The 10426-nt window shown below is 45.0% G+C and overlaps 1 protein-coding gene across 1 annotated transcript in view; it reads right to left on the reverse strand.

Moving 5' to 3' along the window:
* LOC106535645 (filamin-C) overlaps positions 1-10426 on the reverse strand; it is a 48910-nt gene that overhangs the window by 7441 nt on the left and 31043 nt on the right. Inside the window, exons 27-44 of the mRNA XM_014032702.1 lie at positions 10059-10182; positions 9826-9982; positions 8379-8568; positions 8270-8293; positions 6875-7122; positions 5625-5717; positions 5090-5189; positions 4741-4881; positions 4220-4348; positions 3796-3969; positions 3565-3726; positions 3254-3457; positions 3024-3176; positions 2109-2231; positions 1758-2006; positions 917-1186; positions 571-708; positions 322-437 (exon numbers count right to left, since the gene is read on the reverse strand). Of these exons, the coding sequence (XP_013888156.1) occupies positions 322-437; positions 571-708; positions 917-1186; positions 1758-2006; positions 2109-2231; positions 3024-3176; positions 3254-3457; positions 3565-3726; positions 3796-3969; positions 4220-4348; positions 4741-4881; positions 5090-5189; positions 5625-5717; positions 6875-7122; positions 8270-8293; positions 8379-8568; positions 9826-9982; positions 10059-10182 (2795 nt within the window). The remainder of the gene's footprint in view (positions 1-321; positions 438-570; positions 709-916; positions 1187-1757; positions 2007-2108; positions 2232-3023; positions 3177-3253; positions 3458-3564; positions 3727-3795; positions 3970-4219; positions 4349-4740; positions 4882-5089; positions 5190-5624; positions 5718-6874; positions 7123-8269; positions 8294-8378; positions 8569-9825; positions 9983-10058; positions 10183-10426) is intronic.

A 10426-nucleotide genomic window follows, 5' to 3' on the forward strand; every position in this document is an offset into this window, starting at 1 on the left:
AGTGGTTAGTGTTAGGCTAACTCGTAGTGTTAGGCTAACTCGTAGTGTTAGGCTAACTCGTAGTGTTAGGCTAACTCTTAGCATTAGGCTAACTCTTAGTGTTAGGCTAACTCTTAGTGTTAGGCTAACTCGTAGTGTTAGGCTAACTCTTAGTGTTAGGCTAACTCGTAGTGTTAGGCTAACTCTTAGTGTTAGGCTAAATCTTAGCATTAGGCTAACTCTTAGTGTTAGGCTAACTCGTAGTGTTAGGCTAACTCTTAGCATTAGGCTAAATCTTAGCATTAGGCTAACCTGATTTCTCCCAGACTGAGCTGTTCTCACCTGTAAGCTGGTGATGGTGAGGCGACGAGCGCCGTCTGACAGACTGGCGATGGGGACGATGAACGGAGAGTCGGGGATGTGTTCATCGTTAAACTTAATGGAAACTTCATAATCACCTGCAGAGACATGAAAGCATCTGAACGTTTCTGACCGGGTCTCAGTCCTACATGTTCTCAGATTSACTTCATCCAACTTTAAAGTGAAGTTTAAATCCAAAAACCTGATCTGGAGTCTGGTTCTGAGTCTTACCTGGCTCCTGGACCACATATGTGACTCCACAGGAACCATCCTTCCGGTCTTCAAAGGTGATCTCAGCCTTGCTGGGTCCTTCAACAGCGATGGACAGACCTCCAGCTCCGGCCTCTCTGGTCCAGATGCTAAACTCAGCTGCACAAAGAGAGGCACACAGAGAAAAGAGTCTGAAGGGTTCATCCACACCTCACAGGGCTGCTTCACACTGAGGGACTTGATTCTAGGCAGATCTGTAGGTTGTGTTGGTGTGAAACTCTGACTTTCAGTTCACATTTCTGTACAAACATGAAAGAAGAATAGAGAAGAAACAGCAGAGAAAGAAAACTCAAACTTCTGAGCACACCAGGGATCCCTGCCACTCCACGGTCCAGTCCGGTTCCTCCTGCCCGAACCTTATGGGCCCCTCCCTCCCCCAGGGGCCCCACAGTGAACTGGAAGGGGCTCCCAGGGACGTGCTGGCCCCGGTATTTAACGTTGACCGTGTGAGCTCCCATCTCCTTGGGGATGAAGCGGACGCTGTACGTGCTGTCCTCTCCTTTAATGATCTCTGCGTCCTCCGTCTTCCCTGCAGGACTCGTCACCTGAGCCGTCATCTCCTGGTTCCCCGCTTCACCTGTGGAGAGAAGAGGAGCAGGAGGAGGATGAAGGACAGGACAACATACTGGATGCATCAGGATGAAGAGGTTTCTCTGTCTATCCTGGTTTTATCAGTATGGAGTTCCTCAGGGCTCAATGTTTGTTCYCTTTTATTTGACCTCTTTAGATTTCAGCATTCACATTCTGTGTTGAACTTCCATAAYGTAACTCACATGTTAGGTTAGGTTAGTCCTGTAAATGTTCATCTGTTTTCTGTAGCATCTTTAAAATCAAAAACATCATCAAARTGCTAAACAAGTCCACTAAAACGAAACAGAACAAACCAATGAAACTATTAAAAACATCAAAACAAGCAAGTAGTACCAGACACAACAGTAGGAAATTATTATTATTATTAGGAACCATGAAGGAACATTAGAAAACATTAGAGAACATTAGAGAACATTAGAGGAATAGTTTGGGGCAAAGCATCAACAGTGAAAATTAGAACCTCAGCTCCACACAAACAAACAAACAAACAAACAAACAAACAAACACACAAACAAACAAACAAACAAACAAACAAACAAACAAACAAACAAACACACCGTCCTGCAGCTGCGCCGCCGGCATCCCGCTGAACCCGCTCAGATTTTCTCGTCCCAGAAAATCTCCAAACACGTCTCGGAAGGGATCTCCTCCGACCTGCGTGCTCTCCTCCACCCGGACCTCTCTCTTGGTCTCTCCAGCTCGAGTCTTGCTGATCTCGGTGCGCTCGGTCCGGGTGTAGGTGTGGCTGCTGCGGGTGAAGGTCCGAGTCAGCCGGTCCTGAGCAGAGACCATCTGAAACCAGTTCCCTGCAGCCAGGTGAAGRAGCGGGCAGGAAGGAAGGAGGAGAGGAGGGGTGATAAGAGAGAGATGATGAGGAAGAAGGAGGAGAGACTGAGGACYCAGCTTACCTGGGATCTTCAGGTTCAGGTCACAGGTACTGCCCACCTTGGCGATGGAGGGGGCCTGGCGTTTCCTGGTGATACTTTCCTTCATCCGACCCTCACCGAATATCTTCACCATAAAAGGACTTCCTGTTAACAAGAATAAACCACAACATGAATCCAACTCCATCTGAGTCCTTCCCCTGAGGGTCCACGACAGGAGAGAGTTCTGCTTGATTCTCTTGGTCAGCTTCAACAGATCTGTTGACAGAAGTCATCAGAACAATGAAGGTCAGGAGAACTGAGGAACTGTAAACCTCCATGAAGATCTCTCATCTGAAACAGTTCTAAACATCATCAAGTCAAACAACTGGACAGAAATAAAGTTCTTCAGACGTGTCTGGAAGACCTCATCTGTTCACTTCCAGATGGAACCACCAAGACTCCAGCCTACCATGAAGTGGAAGCTGCTGGAACACCAGTGAGAGACGTTTGATGGTCAGATGAGACAAAGACTGAGGACAAGAAGGATGCTTGGAGAAGTCGAGGTGAGGCCTTCAGACCAGAGAACACTGAACCAACTGTCAGGCATGGTGGTAGTAGCATCATGCTGTGGGACAAAGTGCACAAAATAACCGAGGAGGAGGAGGAGGACCCACCTCCAGATCTCTCAACTTCACCTTAAACTACCAGCTGGATGCTTGAGACCTGGACACAGTTGAGTCCAACAGGACCATGATCCCAAACACAGACCAGACTGATGGYCTCTGGTTCAAACCCGGGTCAGAAACAAAGAAACCAACAGACTTAAATGTCCTTTACTAGTTCTGCTGAAAACAAGAAGACGTGTCAAATTTCCTCCAGAATTCTACCAGAAGCTTGTTGATGGAGACAAAAAGCCTGAGGTCCAGGAGACACAGGTCTGCTGAGGGACGTCCGTACCTGGCACATGTTTGTCTGCAAACTTGATGTTGATGATGTAGTTTCCAGGTTCTGTTGGACAGTAGGTGACTTTACATGTCCCATCCTCCATGTCCTCACAGTTGATGTCCACTTTACTGGGACCCTCGATGGACAGACCCAGACCTCCATAACCTGTAAAATGCAGAAACAATAAGAAGTGAAAACCTAAATGTGGATTCTGAGCAGCTCWGTGGGGTTTAACTCCTGACCTGCTGTCCTGGTGTCCACGACAAACTTGGCTACCTCAAAGGTGTGTCCTTCCACCAGACCCTGACCGTAAACCTTTACCCTGCTGGCGTCCCCGATCTCTGACTGACCCACCATGATCTTAAAGGGACTGTTGGTCACGTGCTTCCCACTTTTCTTCACGCTAACAACATGTTCACCCACTTCCTTCGGTGTGAAGGAAATACCTGCGCAGCAGCAAGATTYAAGCAGACATTTATTTCCCTCTTGACTCTTCTTCCCTGGGTTTTGGTATTGAAACGTACTAACGAGTTGAGAAGTTCTTCTAACACACCAATGTGTCGGTTGGGCAGCCTCTTCAGCAGACATGGTTCCTCGTGTCCAGATGGTGCTCTAATGGTGGCCATCAGGCTGCTCAGGTCTGTCTCTGTGATCTTCAGGGAAACATCTGTGGAAGTGCCCACGTTGAGCTGAGACGTCCTTGTGGAGTCCTCCCCTGAAGACGGGGCACATCACGTTAACCAGGAAGACCTGTCCCAGAGACGTGTCAGAGGACATTCCGTACCTGTGATCTTGGTGGTGAACGGGCTGCCTGCAATATTTTTGTCATCAAACTTGACAATGATGTTGTAGTCTCCAGGTGCAGTGGGCAGGTAGGACACTGTGCACGTCCCATCTTTGTTGTCTTTACAGCTGATCTCTGCTTTGGACGGACCTTCAACAGCCAGAGACAAACCTCCTGCAGATGAAAGGAAGGAACTGACATCACAGAAATCATTTCCTTTTTTTCACTTCTGCTGCTAATTACCCATCACTTCAAAAGTCAGACTAGACAGTAGAAATCGTTTTTTTATACTCTTTTGGAAACGAATCAAACCAAATCATTTCTACTCTCCTGTCTGAACTCAGCCTTTTGTCTTGACTAGTCTTTTTCAGACTCTGTGCTGACCAGAAGATCTACATTTAGAACCCTCAGAGGGAGGTTTTACCTTCTCCAGCATCTTTAGTGATGATGGTGAATGTAGAAGGTTGGTTCACCGTTCCATGGCTCAGACCAGGACCGAACGCCGTCACATGACCACTGTTGATGGCGTCAACGTAAAACTGAAGAGGACTTCCTGTTTTGTACAAAAAGAACACAAAAGAACTGGATTTAAAACAGGCTGATGAAACGATTAGGAAGACAAACACCCACCTGCCCATTCATCCATTCATGGATCTGCTACAGTGTAATAACAATAATAACAATAATAACAATAACAATAATAATAATAATAATAATAATAATAATAATAATAATGTACATGTAATGCACATGTGTAATGCATGTATGTGTAATGCACATGTGTAATACAGATGAGAGAACAGCACTGGAGTCTTGCTGAAGTCAACGTTTGCTGATGACATTCTGCTTTATGTGACATCATAAACCATCTGAAATGGATTTATTCTGACAGAATAAAACTAAATCAATAAATTCATGTTCTCTGTCATGGGGGACAGAGTTTACCTGGGATGTGGTTTCCATCATATTTGATGTCCATCTCATGTAGTCCTCGCTCAGTGGGAGAGTACTTCACCGTCACGGTTCCATCCTTGTTGTCGGTGATGTCAGGATGAGCCGTTTGACCTGATGGCATCCGCACTTCACCTGCAGGACAAAACATTTGTTGTTCAGACTGAGATGTTTCAGGACATAAATCTGATCTGACAACTATTCTGCATCTGTTTCTGAGGACACTGAAACCTGACGGCTGTTATTTAAAAGAAAAAAAACAGGTAGTATACTCTGGGACCTTGAGCTCGCACTGAATTTCTTTCTTCCAAAAAACAAAGTTGAAAGAGTTTTTTATTTTTACCTGAAACCTCTCCTTTCTGCACGGTGAAGGGAATAACCAGACTGAAGGGTCGCAGAATGGGCTCCATCCCATCCATCGGACTGATGGGATCATTTGAGGCCTAAAACCAGAGCCAGAGGGGAGGAGCATCATTGACACCATACTGGGAGCTCTGGGATTGGGTTATGAAAGGGAAGAGGAGGATATCCTGACAGACTTGAACTGGTCCATCAACAGTTTTTAATGGTCCAAAACCAGTTAGCTCAAACTCACTGAACTGAGTCATCATGAGTTCTAAACTAGTTGGTTCTGAAAATCAGCTTTGACTTCTTGACTTGTAGAAAACTGATCAAATAAGAATGATCTCAAAAGAAGGGAAGAAATTTGAACAAATAAAACTTTAGACTTCAAATGATGACAAGTTTGACCTCCTTCCTGACTTTCAWGCAGCAGAACTCTCCAACAATCAGCCAGTCAATCTGAGGATGATGATGTTCACTAATAAAGAGTGTTTGCAGCAGCAAATAAAWGGCAGGTAAGAATGTAAAGCTGGTACCCATTGAGGTGAGAAGCCCGGGTGAGGTGAAAAGGACGGCTGCAACTGAAGTTTGTCACATGGTTCCTCAACTATTGGGTCGGTATCACTCACCTGATGAGGAACAACATGCAAACACAAACATGCAAACACAAACATGCAAACATAAACATGAACACAGTTAATATCTTCTGAAGCTGAAACATACTGTTTAGGAACAATGCGTACAAAACTAACCAAACATACCATCCTAACTTAAACAAACCAACCCAACCCAACTAAACCAAACTTAACCAAACCAACCCAAACCCAACTAAACCAAACTTAACCAAACCAACCCAAACCCAACTAAATCAAATCAACCTAAATATACCATCTCAACTAAACCAAACCAACCCAAAAACCAACTAAACCAAACTAAACTAAAACAACCCAAAAACCAACTAAACCAAACTAAACTAAAACAACCCAAAAACCAACTAAATCAAACTAAACTAAACCAACCCAAACATACAATCCTAACTTAACCAAACCAACCCAACCCAACTAAACCAAACCAACCCAAACCCAACTAAACCAAACTTAACCAAACCAACCCAAACCCAACTAAACCAAACTTAACCAAACCAACCCAAACCCAACTAAACCAAATCAACCTAAATATACCATCTCAACTAAACCAAACCAACCAAAACACAACTAAACCAAACTAAACTAAACCAACCCAAACATACAATCCTAACTTAACCAAACTAGCCCAAACTAAACTAAACCAAACCAACCAAAACCCAACTAAACCAAATAAACCCAAACTCAACTAAACCAAACTAAACTAAACCAAACCAACCCAAATCCAACTAAACCAAAATCTACCAAAACATAACATCTCAACTAAATCAAACAAACCCAAACTAAACTAAACCAACTCAAACATACCATCCTAACTTAACCAAACCAACCCAAACCCAACTAAACCAAACCAACTCAAACATACCATCCTAACTTAACCAAACCAACCCAAACATACCATCCTAACTTAACCAAACCAACCCAAACATACCATCCCAATTAAACCAAATCTAACTAAACCAAACTAAACTAAATTAAACCAACCCAAACAAACCAACCAACCAGACCCAAATCCAACCCAACTAACCAAACAAACCCAACTAAAAGAAGCCAAACCAATTAAACCAAAGCAACTCTACTAAACCCAAACAACAAAACAACATCAAATCAAACGGTGTCGACCACACACATTGTTGTCTCACCACTACGTGGAAGGGACTGTTGGGGATGTGCTCCCCTCCAAACCGGATGGTTATGATGTACTGCCCGGGRTCTGGAGCTGTGTAATAAATGTCAAATGTTCCATCTGCGTTTTCCACCACGTCCACATCAAGCTCCGCCCCGTCTGGTGTTGACACCTTACAGGTGACTTTTCCTTTCCCAGCAGCCTTTGCATCCACAGTGATTACTGTCTCCTCTCCAATCTGGATGGTTGGGCCAAGACCAGAACCTGATGAGGTGTATTTAAAAAAAAGTCAAAGTTGCAACAACTGAAGAGTTCTAAAAACACCCATAAACTCTTTTCTGATGCCCAACAGAAAGTTAGAATTACCTCTGTAACAATCTGAGCTGTGAAATAAACAGGCTCTTATTGTGAAGGGTTGCTTTGTTTTGAAACTCCAGGTCCCTGTGTTCTGCCGACCCTCTGACTGAATGAGCATCAATGGCAGTAAGTACCCAATACTTACACTTTTGTGTTTTTCAAACACGTGTTCCCACTGAAGGGTTCGAGTGCGTGGTGTGTCCCGATTCTCTGGAGTGATCTTCTGCTRCGCCCCGTTTGCACCCTTGATCCACTCTTCAGCTAAGCCTGCATCCAAGTGGACTTTGGCAAAGTGTACTACCCCACAATTCATTGCTGTATATGGAGTTTTGAATTAAAAGGCAGAAATATGGRGAAGTCCACCCAGCACCTTCCAGTCTAGTGGTGGCAGTAATGCACTTCAATGAGTCTGCCAACCACTAATAAAACCAAAGAAGAAGAAGTTTTATACTCTGYTGTATAAGCCTCCTTTAGTTCATGAGCTTTCTTGTCCTAGAAATGATTGCTTGTTGTAGTTGTACTATCACTTTTAGTAGTACAAATGCCAAAACAGCGAAAGGACATTTCGGATGTCGCAGTTACAACACGGAGGCACAAGTCGATGACGTCACCTGTACTGAACCCCAACCCCCTACGGTTCTACCATTTTTACACACTTGTAACCTGCACACTCAAACCCTCATGTGCACTTTGACGGGGTGCACACTTCACAGAGGGGTGTAGGGGGGTAGTGTGAGTACTGGGACCTGCCAAAGATCAGAGATATCATGAAGAATCTATGGGGCAGGCAGCCATGATAGAAACACAGGAGGAAGAAATGCATGCTGGGTAATCTACTGGTGACTACAGAATGTGAGTCAGTTGTTACGTTGAGTTCAGTTGAAGTTAATAACTGCAGGTTTTTATTGGAGACCAGGTCACTCTCCAGGACTTCCTGCTTTTCTGATGTTTGCTGCTAAATAAATAATCTTTACTAGTTTCKTGCAGCTCAGATTAATTATTTTTATTTTTAAATGTTTTTCAGCAACACATTCCATAATTAAAGGACACTCACCAAGTCCATGTCCTCCGATTGACACTGTAAGAAAACAATGAGTGATGCTGAGACCTTCAGAGCCATACAGTCAGGTATGTGAGCAGGAGGCTGGTGGGCGGAGCCTGACCTGTAACCAGACACTTGCTGGCATCGCCAGAGGGCACGGCGTGGATCCGGTAAGGAGAGTACGGAATCTCATCTCCTCCGTACTTGATGGTGATGGTGTAACGACCCGTCACGTCTGGAACGTAGGACACGGTGTACGTCCCGTCCCTGTTGTCCCGGATGTTGGCCTTCTTGAGTTTTCCCTCTGGGTCCTGGTGTGGACAGGACATTTGCTGCTTTTATCTTTGTGTAAACAACTCACAGGATCTGGTTTTAATGTAGGAAATATTCAACTATAAAAGTGTTTTTGGTTCTAAACATGCTTTTAAATCTTTAACAGAAAACTTTGAAAACCAGCTGACTGATGTGGATCTGTACGGGAAGACCAGGACGTGGGACACAAAACTGAATACAGGACTGAAAGTGAAAGTAGTCAAACTGAATTTAGAATACAACATAATACAGTTTCAACACTAATTATTTCAGACCMGAACCGTTAAATTCTGTTTTCATTTAGTGAAATTTGTTTTCAAATCACTTCCTTTAATTTGACGTTCTGACGATCCAGATTCAGTCAGAACGATTTCCTTCCCACAGATCTGAACAAACGTGTGTGTGTGTGTGTGTGTGTGTGTGTGTGTGTGTGTGTGTGTGTGTGTGTGTGTGTGTGTGTGTGTGTGTGTGTACAGTTACTGAAGAGCTGTTATTTCATCCAACAAAGCCAACAAAAGATGGAGTCAGTCTACATGTACACCGGGGGGGGGGTCTGTTACGGACCGACACACGGCTGACTTCCTGTTCTGCTGGACTTCAGCTGGTTGGTTCTGCTGGACTTCTGGTGGATTCTGAAGCTTTTTGTTTCTTGTGGTACCAAACCTGAGCCTAAAGTCCTCATCCTTCAGTTCTAAGTTCATCTGGRTCTGAGCAGATTCTCTACTGTGAAAAACACCTGATTTACAGAACCTCCAGCAGAACCAGAACCAGAGCCTTCTCAGCAGCAGACCTCTCAGTGGTTCTGCATGAGTGTCTCACGTGGTTGTGGAGGAGTTAGGGGGTTAGAGATGTCCTGTGTGTTTTAAAGGGGTGAGGAGGAGGAGGGTGAACATGAGATGAGATGAAGGCAGGTACAGGTGCAGGCCTTACGCAGCCTCTCCTCAGAATACTGAAGGGAATGGTTTTCTTTATTATGTGGCTCTCCCACACCCTCCTGCCCCAGTCCTCCACAAACACCGAGGCCTCTCGCCTGGACCCGTCCGGATCCTGCAGGGACAGCAACAAGCCTGGAGTTTTGGGTCGGCTTTAGGCTCACAAACAGAAAACTGAAGAAGACCCTCCAGGGTCAGACAAACATTCATCGGCTGCTTGTTAGTTCCAACATGATGATGGGGAAACCATCGGTTCCAGTTTAAGGATGGAATTACTRTGACATTTGGAAGGAGCTTCTGTCAGTCCTGAAAGCTAAAACTCACCAGGATCTGGATGGAGAGAAGTCCCTCCCCTGCATCCCTGGCATCGATGGTGAACTCCACAGGTAGACTGGCTGGGACTCCAGACGTGTTCAGGCCCGGCCCGCTGGCTCGAACTTTGCTGGCATCATGAGCCGGTAAGGTTTTGATCTTAAAGGGGCTGAAGGGAGAAGTCTGACAGCTTAGATCTTCAGAAGGATCAGGGTTCCTGAAAAACCATGCGACTCAGAGCAGACCTGCGAGGGACCTCCTGGTCGGCGTATCTCACACATACTGTGTACGGGCCGTCGCTGGCAGGAGTGTAGCTCACTGTGTGAGTGCCATCACCGTTATCTGCAATGTTGACCTGCTCAGCAACACCTGGAGGTACAACAGAGAGAGGAAACCCCTGAAGCAGTCAGACCAAAGGCTTTACAGGTTAGTTAACTGAAGGGTCAGTTAACCAAACACCGGTTAACTGAAGGGTCCATTAACCAACCACCAGTTAACTGAAGGGTCCATTAACCAACCACCAGTTAACTGAAGGGTCCATTAACCAACCACCAGTTAACTGAAGGGTCTGTTAACCAAACACCGGTTAACTGAAGGGTCCATTAACCAACCA

This window comes from Austrofundulus limnaeus, unplaced genomic scaffold (assembly GCF_001266775.1).
Source record: "Austrofundulus limnaeus strain Quisiro unplaced genomic scaffold, Austrofundulus_limnaeus-1.0 Scaffold1516, whole genome shotgun sequence".
Lineage (NCBI taxonomy): Eukaryota > Metazoa > Chordata > Actinopteri > Cyprinodontiformes > Rivulidae > Austrofundulus > Austrofundulus limnaeus.